Source organism: Anopheles ziemanni, chromosome 3 (genome assembly GCF_943734765.1).
Source record: "Anopheles ziemanni chromosome 3, idAnoZiCoDA_A2_x.2, whole genome shotgun sequence".
NCBI classification, from domain to species: Eukaryota; Metazoa; Arthropoda; class Insecta; order Diptera; family Culicidae; genus Anopheles; species Anopheles ziemanni.
This window is the reverse complement of record NC_080706.1, coordinates 32725786-32746221: the sequence shown is the minus strand read 5'-3', so window position 1 is coordinate 32746221 and position 20436 is coordinate 32725786. Positions and strand designations below refer to the sequence as shown.

The 20436-nt window shown below is 45.0% G+C and overlaps 3 protein-coding genes across 7 annotated transcripts in view; 2 read left to right on the top strand and 1 right to left on the bottom strand.

The window, feature by feature from the left end:
* Positions 1-5252, top strand: part of LOC131289608 (regulator of G-protein signaling loco) — a 43401-nt gene extending 38149 nt beyond the window's left edge. Inside the window, exons 3-7 of the mRNA XM_058318901.1 lie at positions 256-624; positions 702-1387; positions 1461-2695; positions 2778-3266; positions 4279-5252. Of these exons, the coding sequence (XP_058174884.1) occupies positions 256-624; positions 702-1387; positions 1461-2695; positions 2778-3266; positions 4279-5252 (3753 nt within the window). The remainder of the gene's footprint in view (positions 1-255; positions 625-701; positions 1388-1460; positions 2696-2777; positions 3267-4278) is intronic.
* Positions 5253-5983: 731 nt separating this feature from the next.
* On the bottom strand, positions 5984-7152 carry LOC131287085 (large ribosomal subunit protein mL45). The gene is made up of 2 exons (XM_058316102.1): positions 7082-7152; positions 5984-7016 (listed from the first exon to the last, which is right to left on the bottom strand). The coding sequence occupies exons 1-2, from the start codon at positions 7127-7129 to the stop codon at positions 6054-6056; spliced, it is 1011 nt and encodes a 336-aa protein (XP_058172085.1). The 5' UTR covers positions 7130-7152; the 3' UTR covers positions 5984-6053.
* Positions 7153-8598: 1446 nt separating this feature from the next.
* Positions 8599-20436, top strand: part of LOC131288370 (protein krasavietz) — a 340776-nt gene continuing 328938 nt past the window's right edge. The window contains exons 1-12 of one of the 5 annotated variants that reach the window (XM_058317496.1): positions 8606-8666; positions 10083-10247; positions 10393-10434; positions 12123-12194; positions 12825-12998; positions 13117-13217; positions 15240-15378; positions 15471-15775; positions 17401-17508; positions 17797-18016; positions 18114-18236; positions 19111-19138. In XM_058317496.1, the coding sequence (XP_058173479.1) occupies positions 12134-12194; positions 12825-12998; positions 13117-13217; positions 15240-15378; positions 15471-15775; positions 17401-17508; positions 17797-18016; positions 18114-18236; positions 19111-19136 (1257 nt within the window). In that variant the 5' untranslated portion in view covers positions 8606-8666; positions 10083-10247; positions 10393-10434; positions 12123-12133 and the 3' untranslated portion in view covers positions 19137-19138. Of the gene's footprint in view, positions 8667-10082; positions 10248-10288; positions 10435-10934; positions 11041-12122; positions 12195-12824; positions 12999-13116; positions 13218-15239; positions 15379-15470; positions 15776-17400; positions 17509-17796; positions 18017-18113; positions 18237-19110; positions 19139-20436 lie in introns of those variants that run through there. The other 4 variants (XM_058317494.1, XM_058317497.1, XM_058317498.1 and 1 more) reach the window with 4 other exon arrangements.

Genomic DNA, 20436 nt, shown 5'->3' with positions numbered 1-20436 from the left:
GAGTCCGAACAAGATGTAAGATTTAGCATTCGATGACTCGAAACGGAGAGTCATTAATATTGGGGAAAGAAAAAGACATGCGCAAGCAATGGGAAACAATTATCAGAGAGCGCAATTAAAATATTCTAGAATTTCCTTTCATGACCCATTTAACGGTTATCAGAGAATTATAAAAAAAAAAATACCGCCATTTGTTTTGTTTATGCTAGATTACTCATTTGCAATCTCGCTGTTTTTCATTTATCCTTGCTCTAGGGAAAACAAATCAACCACAGTGCGTCGCCGTTCCGACGCTGGGGACAGTCATCGTTGCGGTCACGCTCGACGGAACACCGCACACCGAACGGCTCAGCCCGCCGGCCCTCGTCGCTGGCCGCGTCCGAGAGCGACGTCTACACCAAGTCGATCGACGATGATTACAGTTCGACCAAGAGCGGCTACAATCCGTACGGTGGTGGCAGCTGTGGAGACGTGCTGGCCGTCGACTCCGGTATGGCCATGCACGGAACTGGCACGGAAACTGGGCGGAAGAGTGCCGGCACCAGTGGACCGACGGGTGTGGCCTCGTGGGGAACGTCCTTCGAGAAGCTGCTGGAAGATGCGGCCGGATTGCATACGTTCTCGGTAAGATATCAGCCACCGGAAGAGATTCCCATCGAGGGCCACTACTAACGGAGCGTTTTAATTTTTTTCGTTTGTAGGAATTTCTCAAGAAGGAATTTTCCGCCGAAAACATCTACTTCTGGACGGCGTGCGAGCGCTACCGGCAGCTGACGGAGCGCGAAGATCGGGCCCGCGAGGCACAGGCAATCTTCGCCCGCCACCTCGAGTCCGGCTGCAGCGATCCGGTGAACGTTGACTCGATCGCGCGCAACATTGCGCTGGAGCATCTACCACAGGCCGAAACGACGCTCTTTGCGGCCGCCCAGAAGCAGATCTTCAATCTGATGAAGTTTGACAGCTACCAGCGGTTCATAAAGTCCGATCTGTACCGGGTGTGTCAGGAGGCGGAAACCAAGGGCCATCCGTTGCCGTACCCGGGCGATCAGCTCGATCCGATGTTGCGCACAAACTGCACGATGGTACCGGGCGGCAGTGCGGGTGCGAGCGGTGGTGTTACGAAGCTGAAAAAGTCCCTCAGCAACGCGGAAGATCGACGGCGCAAGTCGTTGCTGCCGTGGCATCGGAAGACGCGCTGCAAGTCGAAGGATCGAGGTGATTCCGACGCATCCAAGAAGGACGGTGGCAAGGGGTCGACTAACGGTGGGAATGGTACGGCGAACGGGGCAGCAGGTGCAGCAGGTGGAAGTAGCAGCAGCAACACACTCAAGCTGCTTTCCACCAACTCCACCAGTGATATTCATAGTTCTCGAAGTTCCTTAGCAAGGTTTGTTTCCTAAATATCGTTTCCGTATGCTTCAACAGTTTGTAATCGTTTCCTTGTCTGCTTTTTGCTTTAGTTTTGATGCCGCCATCGGTGGAAAGTCATACGATCCGGACGACACGCGTACCACGCTATGCCGGGTAATTCTGTCGAACGGTGCGACGACCGTCGTGCAGACACGGTCCAATGAAACGATTAAGGAGCTGGTCGAGCGCCTGCTCGAGAAGCGTGGCATCGTGTACAACGCGTACGAGGCGTTTCTGGCCAGCAGCTCGAAGCCCCTCGACCTGGACGGACCCTCCGTAAGCCTCGCCGGTAAGGAGGTCAACATTGACCAGCGAGTCGTGTTCAAGCTGAACCTACCGAACCGCAAGATGATATCGGTCAAGAGCAAGGCAACCAAACCACTCGCCGACGTGTTGCGGCCAATCCTGCACAAGTACAACTACGAACTCGATCAGATGAAGGTGACGGATGCGGCAGACGTCGGTCTCGACATGACCCAACCAGTCACCGCGGTCGATGGATTGTGTTTGTACATCCGAAGCGCGGCTGACCATTCCGCCGTAACTGCTGCTACTATTCACCCGGAGCTGGGCCGGCCATTGGCCGGGGCAAGACCAGTCATCAATACGGCCACACATCAGCAGATCGTACACCACTTCCAACAGCAGCAACAGCAATTACTTAACAGTCAATCGTCTGCTTCCCAGCATCATCAGTTCGCCGTTCCATCCTCCAATCCGCCTTCGTACACCCTGGCAACCAGCGGGAAGAGTAGATCGTTCTTTGGGAGTTCGATGAACACCGCAACCGCGCCATCCACGTGCAATAATAACAACAACTCGCTGAATGTGAACCACAATCATCTACGGGCCAAGGAGCAGCAGGGCCAGCACGAACTGCAGCAGCAGCTCAAGGAAACGGAACAGCCAACACCACCGGTGTCCAACGCCGTCATCGGACATAACCGTGGTCAGCAACCGGATCTGAACACGCTGGACGAAATCACGAACAAGGTGTTCAACGAACTGATGAACGGGAAGACGGCGAGCAACGGGGCGACCGGCAAGGGCCCACCGGATGTCGATTGCGCCTCGGACACCTCGTCGTCGCGGCGCGATCGGTTTCGGCGGCGCGGTTCGAACGCACCATCGGAGAGCGGTCGAGGAGCGAAGAGCAAAAAATGCTCCACCGGCGGATCGGAAGATGGGGGCGAAAGTGTGACGAACGGTGGCACCAAGAAGCCGATTATTGCAAAGCTGAAGGCGGGCGTCAAACTGCAGATGCCAACCCGGTCGCAGAATGATGGTATGTGATAGTTGTGCTTTTTACATTTAAAAAGCATTTGGATGGATTCTACTAATTTGAATGATTTTGAATGTTGTTTTAGAGCTTCTCGAAGGACTGAAGCGTGCTCAACGTAGTCGATTGGAGGACCAAAGGGGCACGGAAATCAACTTCGAGCTGCCGGATTTTCTAAAAGACAAGGAAAACTTCACATCATCCACCACCGGACCCACCGGACCGGGTTCGGCCGCCAACGGTCAGGTGCCTTCGGGGGTACTGGCACCGCAGGCAGGACCCACTAGTAAGCTGACGCGTAGCAAACCGGCCCGACGGTCCGAAGCAACCACCCCGACGGCGGAGTTCGTCGGTGGCTCACTGCAGCAAATCAACAAACCCCAACCGGCGCCTCGGTTATCGATTACGGGTGGTCAGACCCGTGGCTCGCAAGCCGGTGGGCCGGAATCTCCGGTCCACGCGGCTGTTAGCGACAGCCAGCTGAACCTTTCCACTCAGTGCAACGCGTCGCCGCTTCCCCTTGACGATCCGTTTCGTGTGCGCGGTGGCGAATCGCAGTCGGAAAACAGCTATGCCGGTAGGTAAAGGACGACGACCGCGGAATAGTCCTACGACTGCGGGTTGGAAACGCTTAACAAACGCATGGAGAGGCGCGATGGAGGCGCATGTACAAAGCAGCAAGCGCATATAGCGCAAAATCTTTCGATTAACCTCACTAACACGTGCTTTCCTTTCTCTCCTATGTGTCCCGTACGTTCTAACGGCTGTGGGATTCGTTCTTTTTTCCATCTCTCCTCTACAATCACTTGGCTGGCGTGTGGCGGCCGCTGGCCTTACTTCTGTCTGATGCGCGCTGGTATGGTTTGACTTTCGGTACCGTACAGGAAGTATCTCGAGCGTAATCGAGGTTGCCCTAGGGTGATGATTCACCAACCGAAACGCCCAACGTTCTAAATAACCCATTCCCCTCGTCAAAAAAAAAACAAAAAAAAAAAATCACATCAATCGGCCTTGCCTGAAGCGGTATTTCAATGTGCGTTTAGAGCATTATTATTCATCCTTACTTTATGTCCGTGTCATGTGTGTTGTGTACCTGTTTTGTGTTGTTAATTTTCATTCCATTTGATTCCAGTTTTTTGTGTTGCGCTTTCCCAACTTATTTTCCATTCTCTCTCCGTATACAATATCCAGTAGAAATTCCCCGCATGAATGGTAGAATTGTTTGTCTCTTTCCCTTAACGCTAGTTAGTAACTTGAATTTTATATCTACATTTCATATTACACTTGCCCACAAATTATTTCAATTGTTTTCTGGTTTTTTTTTTTTGTCAGACTGATCAGTTGTAATGCGTCCGCTAAATAGGAATCGTGTAAAGTTTTGGGTTTTGAATGAATAGTTTAAATACGTATTTTATTCAAAGTTGTTTTAAATTGCTCATAAATTAGTGGGTTCAATATTGCCAAGTATCAACATAGTCACTTAGACGTTAGACGTAAGAAAAGCACGTTTTAACTAAATCGTCCTACCTTCGCGGGAAAAAATTATTCTTTCATCCAATAACATTTACATTCCCTCCATATCCTTACAGACACTACCCTAGTCTTTACGCACGCCACCCCCGTCCAGGGTCAATCCCCGGTGGCCGCTACTCCACGCACCATTATCCATCACCGGCACCACCAGGACGACGTTCGATCCGATGATCAGTCCGATTCTAGCGCAGCCGAGGATCCTCCCGGCGACGATACACACACCGGGTGCTGTGAACATCCGTACGATACCTCGCCCGATTGCTCCCCCCCACCCGCACACGGTGGTGGTGGTCAGCTACATCCACATCACTATCATCACGCGACGCCCACGGGTGCACCCGGTGGCACTAATCCCACCCATTACCCGCCTCATCACCATCACCATCATAATTCACTGCTTCACCATGCCCACCACCATCCGCATGGGCAGCACTACCATCATCACCATCATCCCGGTACGCGCTACCAGGCAACGAACGGCGGTGGTATTGGATCGACTAGCGCGACTGTGACCACCACCCCACTGGCGTTGGTGCTGGACGGTGGTCAACCGGCACCAGCTGGCGACCAGAACCAAAAGGGTCCGCCACCGTTGCCACCGAAGCCGAAAATCCTACCGATGAAACCGTCCAACTGGGGACACCCGGGTGGGGTGACAGCCCCCTACAGCATACCCAACGGGGACGGTGGATCCAATACCGGGACCAGTGGGAGCACCAGCAGCTCCGGCACGAGTAGCACCTCCGGCAGTACAGCCAACAGTAGCACTAGCAGTAGCAGCAGTAGTAGCTCCAACAACCACCAGCACCACTCCGTTAGTGCTAATGAAGGTGTCGGTGGGGGTACGGCAGTGGTGGGAAGCAATGGTATTTTAAGTGCGAACCACAACGAATTGGCCAACGTGGTACGTGAAGGAAACCGGCGGGCGAGCGGAGCTATAGCGGCCGAGTCGGGTTCGTCTGTGATCAGTGCTTCCGTGGCGCAAGCACGAAGCGTCTACTTCGACCAGGGAAGCAGCAGTTTCGTTTGACCTGGTACGATTGAATGAGGCAGAGTGTGGCATAGGCAAACAATAATTAACCCTTTGCATTGGATGATTTGGATGGGAAACCATCAGTTCCGAAAACTAATCCTTTGTTGGAAAAGCAATAGGTGTGGGTAAGTAAAGCCCAAACCTGTTCAACGAAACACCAGTCCGATGATTGTTAGAAATTAACTTATTTGAAATTGAACTTTGGTTTAAACAATTCCGTGATACCTGTTCCGGGCGCCTGAAGTGAAGTGGGTTGCGTTTTTAAAGATATTGATATATAATAGTTGAATTAGTAATTTGAGTAAATAAATTATTTAATTTTGTAAAATAATGATTTTGTGGGTCGAGTCATGTTTTTTTTTTCTTATTCATTGTTATGTCGAAATACAGAACAAAACTGGGACGTAAGTACAAGTGTTTCTTTAAATAAAATCAATTGTAATGTGTAAGTGTTCTTCTTCTTCTTGGCGTAATGCCTTTGCGGTCATGGCCTACCCCGTTAAGGGGTTATGAGACTTTTTGCCCTATGTGTGGCGATTTTCTAACTGGCGCTTCCGCTTAGCTGTCGCGGACCGGTGTAAGTGTTATTTGAAAAAAAAAAATAGTTCTTCTGGCGTTAAACAGCGCGGTTAGAAAATTGAACTTTTCTTTTAGTACATTTAAAAGAGCTTCAAATTTACCTTTTTACCTTGGAAAACCGCTATGCACGCAAATTAAAGCAGAAGGTGAGGTTTCCAATAAATGTATTTATTACGACTAAAAATAATGCACCATGCGTAACGAAACCAGCGTCGTATTTTATGCCGTTGCTGCCACCTCTGCTTTGGGACTTTCATTGACCGGCACGGCTTCTTTAGTTTCTTCAGCCACTGTTTCCACCGGCGCCGGCTCGTCATCCACCCGGTAGGTGATAAATGCTGGCGCCTTTGGTGGCATCCAGTCCGGTACGATCTTTTCGTGCAGCCTCCAGACACCATACTCGTTGGCCAGATGTTTCTCGAACACCACATACTCCAGGCAATCCTTGGCCAATGTTTCGCTACCATGCATCAGCCGACCGAAGCGATCGTAGATAGCCAGCGTTTGCTGACTATGGAACCGTACCGTCACCTGAGCAAAGATGTTTTCCTTCGTAATCACATCCGTGCAGCGTGCATGGACGACTCGCGGTGGTTCAAGTGATTTCAAAAACTGCCAATGGATCGTCTTGTCCGCCACGTTGTGCATCAGCTCCGGATAGGCTCGCTCGGTAACGATTTCGCGCAGCTTGTACTTGTTCTTTTCGCACAACGTCCGGTGTGCCTGTATGTAGAGATCCTGGGCCAATGTAGCGAACTCCGGTGGTTCGAAATCTTCATCGTAGCTGCGGATCTTGCGAATGGCCATCATAGATTTGGTTTTCTTTTCCAGCTGTTCGATCTTCTGCTTGGCGCCTTCGCGTGAAACCAATGACATACGCCCATCGCCCTCTGGCGGAACGTACGGTTCGAAAACACCACCGGTGCAGCTGATGTAGAACGGGCGTTCGAGCCACGGACGGGGTGGCATGATGCCTCGCTCCTTCATGCGGGTCTTCATCTGCTCCTGCGATAGATCCTCGGCTTTTTCGTTCAAGTTTGGAATATCGATCTTAACGACCTTTGCTTTACGCAATCGTTTCCACTTTGGATCCCAATGTTTTGTACGCCGGTGCCGGACCTGCGGCTGGTTGAGGATGGCCGCATTTTGCAGGCACGGCGCAAGGAGTCCACTCGATGGTAGCTTTAAAGAGACGGTTCTAACACGGTGAGTAATGTCATCCACAATGGAATTAATTGTAGAAATACCTGGAGAAATTTAAGAGCTGCTCGACTCGCAGCGACGAAAGATGCCATTTTGCAGAATAAAAACAACCCGCCGATCTGTCAAAATTTTAATCGAATGAACTGGTTCATTTTACGAATGCGAGTGAATAAACACTTTAAAACTGTCAAAAAAGCGTTACATTGTGAGCAAATAGTTCGGTATAATTTTTTTTCAAGCATTTGAAAGCACGATGAACGAAACGTCAAAGCCAAACAGGGCTAATAAAACAACGCAATATATTTTCAAAACCAGAACAGTCGATCATCTTCCGCTTTGCAGCAAAGCGGTTAGTGATGGGGAGCGGTTAGTGATGGCGAATCTTTCGATTCAAATCCATTATGAGATCCGGATCTCCGAATCCGAATCCCAATCCGTCATATCATACATGCTTATCTAAAGCCGGTTTTTTATATGATCTGTTTAATTCAATGAATGATTTACATCAGAATATCAATATAGTTGACATTATTCTTCTGATTGTATTCAAACAACACGAACAATCTAGTCCTTTTTGGGAATATGCAGACTAACTTATTTACCCGAGTTTATTCCAAGAAGAGTAGCATTTTTTATGTTTCAAAAACGAGGGTCTGGTCCTGATGAAATGGGTTTGGTTGGGTAGAACAACTCGGATAATGGACATTCTACTGTATTTCTTTGTAAAAAATAGGTTCTAGGAATTTTTCTAGAGCCAAACTTGCAAATCGCGCAAAAAACTCAATCTATGTCCATTGGACATTCTACCCAGCGTTCGATTTGAGTAAACTTAAATCAATTACATTGTCTCTAGATCGACTAGTTATGTAACTAATTCGACTCAAATCATTGAGAGTCGATTCAAACAGTTTAGGATCAAGTCAGAATCGAATCAAATCGAGTCCCAAACAAATCAAATCTGATTCGAATCCCAATCGAATCAAATCTTTAGAATCTGTCAGATGGGATTCGAATCTTTAGAATCCGTCAGGCCGCTCATAGACGGCGCGCGTCCGACGCGTCCGCGTCCCGAATGTTATCGAACATCAGTCAAAATGGGGTCTAATTGACGTTTAACGAATTGTCATTTACCTGCGTGGGACGCGCATCGTCTAGCTAACCACCCGCTATTTTGAACGCGCGTCGGTAAAAAACTCATTCTTTCTTAGCGTGGCAGGTGTAATGTGTGTGTTTAAACAACATCCACTCAACGAACTAATTATAACTGAACCTTTATATTGAAACGTCATCGGACGCGCTAGCGCGTGGAACGCAGAGTTGCTTGCTCGAAGCAACTCTGCGTCCAGGCAGGCGCGTCGGCTAGCGCGTGCCGAAAGTGACCTAGAAGATGTCAGTTTGACAGATTGTAGATAACATTCGGGACACGGACGCGTCGGACGCGCGCCGTATATTTTCGGCCTCAAATGGGATTCGAATCTTTGGAATCCGTCTAGGGATCGAATCTTCGAATCTTCCGAATCCCGATTCGGCCATGTTGGCAGAAAAGCGGTACTTGCTCGTTCATTAGTCAGCAGCGCGTGTGGTGAAACGTTGTGTTCAGTAAAGTGCTCCGCGAAATACCTTAAATTTGTAAGTAATTGCTCAGGGTATTGCTCAAGCTTGGCACAAAATCAAACGATAGAAGGGGCAGTGTTTCTTTGGGATCTTTAACACACGTAACAATTTGTGGATTAATGTGCGGTTTTTTGTGACATTTTTTTTTTGCCCTATACGGGCTTTTTGGCAAGTGAAACCCTTTACCAGTCTGGTACGTTTGCGAAGCTACTTTTAATGACTAATAATCCCGTTTTACCGTCTGTTCTACGCGAACACAAAGAAAATGGGGATTAACTTTGCTTTTTTCATTGCCGTTCGACTCGAAAGTTCCTCCCGTTCGGGCGAAGAGTTCCCCCGAGGCGTGAAATGGCGTTTCTCCCATCAGCCCTGACACGCATGGTTTTTTTTTCTTTCATTGAAGCGACCTTTAATCATCATTAGACCTCGCTAATTTGTTCCCATGTGCACTGCGATCATAGGAAATGAACGAAATCCCGTTCATCTTATCCAGTAATTGTAGTTTAGCAAGATTTCATTTTGTTCAGGAGCAATGATGGGATTTTTCGTACCCCGTCGTCGCTTTGCGCTAGTAATCCTAACCTATCTTTTTCTCGGGGTAGGATGTAATCGTGTCGCATTGATAGGAATGTCGTCGCCATCGGGAATCTTCGCGGTATGTCATACCAAAAGTTTTCTTAATTTTAGATTGAAGTTTTCGTCTAGTTTTTGATACTTTCACTGATGCTTTTGTTTGGGTTGATTACCTTCTTTGCTTCCTCAAGTGATTAGCATGTGAACGTGAATCGTGGGAAACTAACGCTTCCGTTTCGGATAGTTTTTTGGCAACGTGTGAAGGTTTCTTTTTTGATGTACTATCAAACGTATCTGTTCCCTTTAGTGAGGTCATGATGCTCACGTGTAGCTATTTAACTATGCACTCGAGAAGCGGTGTGTAAATCGCCGCCATCATGCATTTCCTCAGGCAGCGTATAGTGTGCAAGAGGAGCACCACCTATTCGTTGAATTGATTGAAGAAACAGTTAGATGAACTGAGAACGGTTGTGTGGCTTTGGACATTACGTCGGCTAGTTCAGGCAAGTGCCGCTAGCGAATATGAACGGTGGAGTAGTTGGTTGGTGATGCTATAAAAGATGCGCCTTCAATGTAGCACTATACAAGACTTGAAAAGAGGGAGTCACGAGAACTGGTTATGAACTGGTTAAACGCAGGAAGGGCGGACGCACTGGGGACGACACCAGGTTTGATGGTTCGGCCGGCGTTGACTAGTGTTGCGTCCAGATTAAATATGTACTTGAGATATTTAATGTCTGACGCATACTTTTGGTAACTTTTAAACTATTAAATTTAGTAAAAGCAAAAATAATACTGAAAAGGGAATTATTTTTATCGTGTATCTTTATTTTTATTTTCTTTTTCTTTCCGGTCAAGTATTCATTTCCATTTTCATCACCACCACTACACAACACTACCGTCACCATCACCATCACCACCGCGCACCGCTGACACAAATTGTGATAAAATCTTCATTGATAAAAACCAAAAAAGCCCAGCCCCGCCCCTCAACCAATCTTTCTTTGCCGGAAAAACTATTTAGTATTTTCATACGTTTCCGTGTTGGTTGTGTGTGTTTGCGTGTGTGTGGAAGAGGAAAGCCGAGCTAGTTCCAGTTTTGATTTTGTTTTTTTGCATATTGTTTTTTTTTATACACACCACAACACTCCCTTTTGTGATTGGATAGATCGGACCGACGTCTTCATTTTTGCGGAAAACCAGTAAATAAGTAAGCCTGATTTTCTTTCTTTTCTCTTTATGTTTATTTAGTTTCCTAACGTATTTATTTCATGTACATATTATAAGCGCTAAGTTGTCATTTCATCTTCACGCATCCGATCTTTATCGTCCCATTTTTTACTTAACATCTTTTCGCCTGTTTGTGCTCCCGTTGTACTGCGTTAAAGGAGTCGCCAGCAGCTCCCCGTGACTGTCCTTCATGTTTGATTGTTTTTGCTGGGGATTATTTTCGGATAAATAACAGTGTTTGTCCCTCATTTACCTTACCAACCGAATGACAAACCAATTTTATACTACGATCGAAAGGTCGCTAGAATACAGTGTCTTAAGTTTAAATAGTACGTATGTTCTTCCTTCGCGCAAGCAGCAGATTGGGCTTGCGTTTTTCAAACCCTAGTCACACACCTCACTTTTCCGACGTGTGTCGCTCCCTTTTATCTGCTGATGCCATATGTGCCTACAATCTTTCTATAAATATTGCTTTTTCAGATCAGTTATCATACATACGAGCAATCCAAGTAAAACAAAGCCACGTCAGTCGTCGGTGGGAAGTGAAATTGAAAATTGTTTTTCGTGGTCGAACAAACAGAAATCGGTAAGACACACATCATTCCGTTCTTCGAGATCAATTCGCGCTGCACTATCTTGTTTTTGACGGGTCGTTGATGCGTTCATTACGCATTGACTTCCCATCGGCTTGCCATCCTCCAGCCTGAAGAGGGGAGCGAGCCGACGGTTGGCGATAGTAAATACATTTCTTATTATTTCTTTTTTCTGTTACAAACTGTTCCCTCTAAGGCTAAGTCTCTTTGTCCTACCCTCTTATCTCGCCCGTTGCGCCCGGGACTGGGAACGATGTGGGTTGGGGTAAAGGTTTACTCTTTGTTCTTCTGGAGACAGAGAGTTCAATTTATCGATCAGACGGTAAACTTTTTTTTTTTTTGCGAAGAAGGAAAGCAATGGGGGTTGCCTTCGTACCGCGCAGTACTTGCACGTCACCCTCCCTACGGTTCGTGCCGCGTCCCGTCCCGATTTGCGCTTGAAAGGTACTATCGTGAGACCACCAAGGACGACGACGATCTGCGATGTTCCTTCGTTCATGGCCTGCTTATGATGGTCGGTTGAATTGCGTTGAAATTGGGTCATGGGAACGAGAACCCCTGGTGCAGTTTGTATGAATCGCGCTTGCCAGCAGCTCTATCTTCAATATTTATTTGTCTCTTGTTGTGTGTTAGTTATCTAACAAATTATATAAAATTTCAAAATGAAATTTTTACGATTCCATGAAATCGATTTTATTTATTCATTGAAGATTGTGGTATTATTGTATCGATTATTTAAGGAATATTTTTCAATAATAATGATTTAAAATAATAGTTCTAAAATTGACTAGGAGTAGGAGACAATTACAGGGAGGATGCATAGTTTGGATCTATTTAGATTATGATAGCAGAGGAATTAAAACTGGGGAAAAAATAAAGAAGGATGTCTAATGGCAATGCATACATGAACTTCAAAGAAAGAAGGGAGTACATTAGAGTATTATTTTCTTAAGACACTGTATTACTGTTTTGTGTAAATAATAAGATTAATACTACTAAAATTAAACAATGTTGCTCCTGGCTGTCGCATGCGTTATTGATGAATCTTTTTTTACTTTACATTTTCCATTTACAGTAATTTGTTGTATGAGTCAGAAAGCCGAAAGACCAGTACTATCAGGTCAACGCATCAAGACCAGGAAAAGGGGTAAGTTTATCAAGAAAGTGCATGAAATTATTTGCCAACTAACGATTTGGCTGATAATAACATCCCTTTTTGTTTTTTTTTATAAGTTATTGCTGGAAGTAGTTTTTGCAATATTTCAATCAATACAAATGTCAATTCAAATGCACTTTGAACATTTATCATCTTGAATACTTAGTGTTCACAGTTATATCCCGTACAGATTTGATGAATTTCTCATAAGTTTGTGCTCAAGTAGTAAAAACTGTGAGATTAATTTGGCTTCGGCTTTCGCTATGTTACACAAATGAATCATATTTACCATTTGCCGTAACACGCAGCTTGCAGCTACAGATTCGAATATACAACTCGATTTTGTCAAAATTTGTTCCAATTGATTGTAATTTACCACATAAAATAACAATACACAGTTATCCCGTACAGGTTTGATGAATTTCTCATCATTCAGTACTCAATTAATAAAAGCTGTGAGATTAATATTGGCTTCGGCTTAGCTATGTTATGCAGATGAATTTTATCCACCATTTGCCGTAACACGCAGCCTGGCTACAGCTCTCCTTAGGTCGTAGTTCAACAACCATGTATTGTTGGTTCGTATTATCAATTTCTTCTTTATCCTTTTCTTCCCTCCAGATGAAAGAGAGAAGAATGACCCCACGGGATTCCGTGACGCGGTCATTGCAGGTCTCGAAGCAGCTGAAGATCTAGAGCAAATTTCCAAGTACCTTGATAGCGCTGGTAATAAACTCGACTATCGTCGCTACGGTGAAGTATTATTCGATATCTTAATTGCTGGTGGATTACTTGGTAAGTATCGATGGCGTGTGTGGTTTCTGCACGTGCGCGCCTTCGCACTGATATCGATTTCCAAACGCTTAAGCTCACTGTTTTATCTGTTTTTTTTTTACTATCTTACATTCCGCAGTTCCCGGAGGATCTATTTCCCAAGATGGCGAGAAACCACGTACCGATCGCTGTGTATTCGCAGCATCGGAAGACATGGAATCGATGCGGAACCATGAGCAGGTACGACTCGAGAGAAAGTAGTTTCATAATAATGGATGTACGCACTCGCTAGAACCGTTTGCATGTACTACCTCATCAAATCCGGTGTAGACACTTGTGCAATATTGTACCTAGAATTCAATACTTCAATTTGCTTTAGAAATTCTCCTCACAAGTCGAGGAGGGTATTAAAGTAAATTATTCAGCGGGTTCGACATTACCCATCTTTCTATTAAGATGGCGAGAAATCACATACCGATCGCTGTTTATTTTATTCGTTGCATCGGAAGACATGAAAACGATTCAGTACCATGAGTAGATCGTCTAGAGAGGAAATAGTTTCAAATAATGGATGTACGCACTCGCTAGAACCGTTTGCATGTACTACCTCATCAAATCCGGTGTACACTTGTGCAGTATTGTACCTAGAATTCATTGCTTGAATTTGCTTTAGAAATTCTCCTCACAAATCGAGGAGGGTATTAAAGTAAATCTTTCTGCGAGTTCGACATTATCCATCTTTTTTGATACGATGACGATAAACCACGTATCGATCGCTGTGCATTCGCAGCTTTGATCGGAAGACATGAAAACGATTCAGAACCATGAGTAGATCGACTAGAGAGAAAATAGTTTCAAATCATGGATGTACGCACTCGCTAGAACCGTTTGCATGAAATACTTCATCAAACCGGTGTAGATACTTGTGCAATATTGTATCTAGAATTCATTGCTTGAATTTGCTTTAGAAATTCTCCTCACAAATCGAGGAGGGTATTAAAGTAAATCTTTCTGCGAGTTCGACATTACCCATCTTTTTGATACGATGGCGAGAAATCACGTACCGATCGCTGCGTATTCGCAGCTTTGATCGGAAGACATGAAAACGATTCAGAACCATGAGTAGATCGATTAGAGAGGAAATAGTTTCAAATAATGGATGTACGCACTCGCTAGAACCGTTCGCATGTACTACCTCATCAAACCGGCGTAGATACTTGTGCAATATTGTACCTAGAATTCATGCCCTAAGTTTGCTTCAGAAATTCTCCTCACAAATCGAGGAGGGTATTAAAGTCAATCTTTCTGTGAGTTCGACATTACCCATCATTTTATTAAGATGGCGAGAAATCACATACCGATCGCTGTGTATTCGCAGCTCCGATCGAAAGACTTGGAAACGATTCAGAACCATGAGCAGATCGACTAGAGAGAAAATAGATTCAAATAATGGATGTACGCACTCGCTAGAACCGTTTGCATGAACTACCTCATCAAATCCGGTGTAGACACTTGTGCAATATTGTACCTAGAATTCATTGCTTGAATTTGCTTTAGAAATTCTCCTCATAAATCGAGGAGGGTATTAAAGTAAATCTTTCTGCGAGTTCGACATTACCCATCTTTCTATTAAGATGGCGAGAAATCACATACCGATCGTATGTATTCGCAGTATTGAAAGATATGAAAACGATCCAGAACCATGAGCAGATCGACTAGAGAGAAAATAGTTTCAAATCATGGATGTACGCACTCGCTAGAACCGTTTGCATGAAATACTTCATCAAACCGGCGTAGATACTTGTGCAATATTGTACCTAGAATTCATTGCTTGAATTTGCTTTAGAAATTCTCCTCCCAAATCGAGGAGGGTATTAAAGTAAATCTTTCTGCGAGTTCGACATTACCCATCTTTTTGATACGATGGCGAACCACGTACCGATCGCTGTGTATTCGCAGCATCGGAAGATATGAAGAACCATGAGTAGATCGACTAGAGAGAAAATAGTTTCAAATAATGAATGTACGCACTCGCTAGAACCGGTTGAATGAATCTATAACATCAAATCCGGCGTAGATACTTGTGCAATATTGTATTTGGTTTCCCTGCTTGAATTTGCTTTAGAAATGTTCCTCACAAATCGAGGAGGATATTGAAGTAAATCTTTCTGCGATGCCGACAGTTCTATCTCTTTACTTTCTGGTACATGATTTAATACTGTTGAAATAAAGCTAACCGGCTCGCGTATCGTTCTTTTACAGATCTTCATGCGGCTCATGCGTCGATACAAGTATCTCGAGAAAATGTTTGAGGAGGAAATGAAGAAAATTCTCATCTTCATCAAGGGTTTTACTCCACTCGAAAGGATCAAGCTCGCGCGTATGACGGCCCTGTGGATGGGTGAGTTATAATTACGTTGCTTATTTGGCTGATATTTTGTTTTTCCTCCCTCCCCATACTGAATTTTTAACTCGTTTTTTTGTCTCCGTTAGCTAATGGTTCCATTCCGCCACAAGTGCTGCACGTGCTGAACAATGAACACCTCACGAAGGACGGGCTAGCGCTAGAGTTTCTGCTGGAAGTCTTCACGGTCTATAAACAGGAGAAAGGTGGCAATGCGCCTCTGGTGGCGACCCTCCGCAAGGGCGGTCTCGACACGCGCCTAATGGAATTCCTGCCCGTGAACAAGCGCAACGAGGACTACCTCAAGACGGTGCTCCTCGAGAAGGACCTGGCCGATATTTTCAAACTCCACATGAATCAAGCGAGTCAGGAAGCAAAACGAGAACTGACGCAGGTAGGTAACTCCACACAGACATTTGGATTAGCGTCCATTTTCGAACCCGATACGTGACTGAACTGCACCTAATTAGAACCTGCTTGTCCTGGCGTGTACACACATCCTCCAGCAGCAGGCGTCGAATGTGTGCTAAATTATAAAAAGAGGGCATGGGAGGGGCTTCCTTTTCATGCCTTCCGTACTTTGACGCAACGCGGCGGATGATAACGTAACGGTCCGTTGTGCGGAAAAGCACACACATTATTTCATTATCGCTTCGTATAAACGTGTAACTCGAATTGCACTAGAAGTATTTATGACGCAGCGGTAGCGCAAATCGTGGGATCGAATCTCGAGTCTGATACTCTCCAGAACGGCTGACTACCGATCTATAATATACAGTCTTTCGGTCACCGAAACTCTCTTAGGAGAGAGGCATTGTCCCACTACGGGGATGTCGTGTCACATAAAATAAATAAAATAAAAAATAAGTTCAGCAATCGGTTCAAATTAGACACTCAAATTAGTATCTATAACTATCTACGGCACATTAGTTAGTAGAACCAATTGGGAATCAAAAAGACTGATCCTTTTGGTGTGGAATCGTGTGCTAGAGGAAAACGGACAGATTTGTTTCAGCGGATGGCATCCGGTGGGCAATCTCCAGCCTTCCATGGACCATCTGCCAGCCATACTATCTGCCACAGATCTTAAGAATAAGACAAACAACGGAACCTACCAATGCCTGATGGATTAAAACTCGGATCCTTACTGGACGATTCTACTTCATATTCTACGGATGATCAATGTATCTATAAATACCTACGGCACATTAGTTAGTAGAACCAATTGGGATTTAAACATACTGATCCTTTTGGTGTGGAATCGTGTGCTAGAGGAAAACGGACAGATTTGTTTCAGCGGATGGCATCCGGTGGGCAATCTCCAGCCTTCCATGGACCATCTGCCAGCCATACTATCTGCCACAGATCTTAAGAATAGCAATAAAACAAACAACGGAACCTACCAATGCCTGATGGATTAAAACTCAGATCCTTGACGATTCAACTTCATATTTCTACGGATGCAAAATGTATCTATAGCTATCTACGGCACATAAGTTAGTAGAACTAATTGGGATTCAAAAATACTGATCCTTTTGGTGTGGAATCGTGTGCCAGAGGAAAACGGACAGATTTGTTTCAGCGGATGGCATCCGGTGGGCAATCTCCAGCCCTCCATGGACCATCTGCCAGCCATATTATCTGCCACAGCTTCTTCGAATAGCGAGACTAGTTCGATAAAATGAATCGTTGCAAGATGCGCGAAGCTTGCCGATAGAAATGTAAATGTCCGTTGCCGTTAAGTTTCCAGCGCCAGTGGGGATGCGTTCCAAACATTTATTTTTGGTCACAAACCTCCACCAACACTTTCCGGTGTTGACGTTATGTCTGGTAGAGCATAAGAGAACAAAAGCTATCCTAAATCGTACTGAATTCGATGATTTCTGTTTCGTGTCATTTGGATACTTCGAGATTTAGGACATTTCGTGTTTATTTTGTGGGGACGCAATGTTTGGCTGCTGCATAACGTGTATATTCTAATGCGTATGTTTTTGTTTCATTTTTTCCTTTCTTACACAGCTGCTTATTGATGATATTAACGATAACAAGACAATTAAGGATATTATCGCCGACACGAAGGACATGTCGGCGAAATCTAACATTCCCGAGCATGAAGTCATTGGTCTCGTAAGTATTGTGTTTATACATATAATAATGCATCTCCTATTTGGTGTGGCACCATGGATAAATCTATCCGACGCAGCTTTTGTCCTGACTGTCAGGAATGTTTTTCTTGTCATTTGTCGTCGTGCTTGCTGCTTGTTCATGCCCTTCTCTGTAGCTTCTCTTCGTTTCAATGCGGAGAGAAAAGGAGCATTTGGAATTGTGACAGTACGCTCCGGCAACGATCACATCCGCTTCGTCAAACCAACACCACGTAACTAATATTCCGTCCATCGCGGTTCATCCATTCAGATTTGGTCCACCGTAATGTCGCTAGCCGAGTGGAACAAGAAGGAAGAACTGGTTGCGGAGCAGGCACTGAAGCATCTGCGCACCTACACGCAGCTGTTCGAGGCGTTCACCTCCACCGACCGGTCGGAGATGGCGCTGCTGCTGAAGGTGCAAGAGTTTTGCTACGAAAACATGCACTTCATGAAGGCATTCTCCAAGATTGTGCTGCTGTTTTACAAGAGTAAGTTTCCATCGTGTTTGAATTGCATGGGAGGGAAGGGAAGGAGGAGACCCATTTGATCAATTTTTATCGTAACTTTTTGTTAATTCATTTGCAGCCGAAGTTGTTACCGAGGACTCGATCCTGAAGTGGTACAAGGAGGGCCATTCGAACAAGGGCAAGATGCACTTTCTGGAGCAGATGAGGAAGTTCATCGAGTGGTTGCAGAACGCCGAAGAAGGTAAGAAAGACGGGGGTTGGGGGGGCATGAGATATAATGGGGAAGGATGGATGGTGGTAGCATAGGTTTAACCGCGTGCATGGCATGATGACGGTGTGCCATTTGTACGTTCGTAAGCCGTATGCTAGAGAAAAAGGATACGGACAATTCGTTTCACCGCCGGATCTGACTCCCGGATGGGTGTGCGCTACTGCTTACCCAGTCCCCTATGGTCGCCGTGTGGTTAAAGAAGTTGTCACATTTGGAAAATAGGCATAGTAAATCGTTGTTTCAAAAGAGAGAAAAACAAAATGAATAATACGCACATGGTAGAAACCTGCTTGATTTTCTGGCCCAATAAGTCCAGCAGTGGGTTCGCCGGCGGACTTTAATTTGAATGTGCTACAGCAATATGGAAGATTCAACAAAAACAACAATTGTTTCGATTTGTTGGTTTTTTGTCTACGGCAGCTCCATTCTTCCAACATATCATTGAGGTAATTTCGTGTTAATGACAAGGCTTGTCATCATCCGAAAAATCTCCTAAATATCCAGCAACGAATGAGAAAGCCTTTTATTTTATGGTGCACAACGCAGCAGTACGCATCCTTGGCAAACACGGTATTTCAGATGCTTTTCGTGCGAAAGCCGTCTTTAAATGGATGCAAGATCGATCCGGAAGGTAACACTTCAGTAGATTCGTGGTTTAATCTTCGATTCGATCATTAGATTGCCCAGATACTGTAGTGTAACAAATATAGTAAATGTTGATCAATATCAGATTTAAAAACTATCCCGCTAGTAACCCGCTTTAAAAACTTCCCTATCTAAGCAAGCAAGCCTAGCTTCTCTAATGTGAATTGTGTATGTGTGTTTTTTAAATTTCTTTTTACAGAAACTGAATCTGAAGAAGAGGACTAAAACGGCTGTCGTTCAACACAGGCAAGCACTTTTCAATGTCGAACTTCTTGTTGCCTTGCCGCGTGCGCCCCCTCATCATCGTATACATCATCCCATCAGCATACGACGTACATCCCCGAAGATACAACGTAAAAACATGTACTGCCTGCCTGCCAACCTCTACCGCCGGCCGACCACCTTCCTCTGTCTGACGTCCTGGAGTTGTATATTCTCTATTTTTCGAGAACTCCGGCCAAACCACCGTAACGATTCTACGTCCCGCGGATGGTCCCACATCCTCCGAGGGCTCCCTCGGTAGCGGGTTACGAATTTAGTTATTCGAAACTCCGGTGGACAGTTGATTTTTTTTTCGCGCGACTAGAAATGGATAGTAGTCTCTCTTATTTATTGAACCGACAGCGACGATGACGACGACGACGACGACGACGAAGAAGAAGAAGACGACAAAACATAAGTGAATGCGGAAAGTCAGCGATCCAACACACACTACTTTGGCCAGAAGAAGGATGAAATAGTTTGATGCGCATGATGTGGAGGAGGGAGTAGGTTAGGAGGTCGGTTGCGGTTGTTGCTCGTGTGGGTGAACAAGAGAGTAGGAGAGGGGGTGAGGATCATTCAACCACGCGCGCGCGCGCGCGCTGCTGCGCACACACGAGAGGGGAAAACTACTGAAGGCGTGTTGTCTTACCTTCTGATTCTGACACATCTAGTGTTCTTTTTTTAATAATGGAAACAATGACAACGGTTTAGATTTTTGTTCCTTCCAATGATTGTGGTGGTGGTGGTTCTCGTGTTAGCTGTGAAAAATATATCTTTGTATATACACGCGAACATAAGAACCGCTTACACCGCCGCGGCCATTAGATATGGAGTGTTTGAAAATCCGGAAGTTTGAAGTTGAAGTAAAATAATGGAAACTAACTGAAAAGAAAAACTATAAAAAGATGGAAAATATAAACACACCAACATATTATCACAAATCGTAGACCGTTTCTTTTGTTCTTATTTTATTTAGTTTTTAACCATATCACCTTACACGGTCTGTTGTGCGCGTTTTTTATGCAATTTAATTCGTGTTGATTATTCGACCCCAAACTGTTGCTCTCCGAAAAACTAAGAAAGTTACACGGACGACAGCGAAAATTGTATGGTGAAATAAAACAAACAAGCGAGGGAGAAAAAAACCAATACTGAAAACAACATGAATGAAAATGCAGAAGAAAGCACGCGGTCAGATTGTGCGCTTAAAAATGCATTATGCAGTAGATTGTATAGAAATCGGGCGCAGTGTAACAGAAAT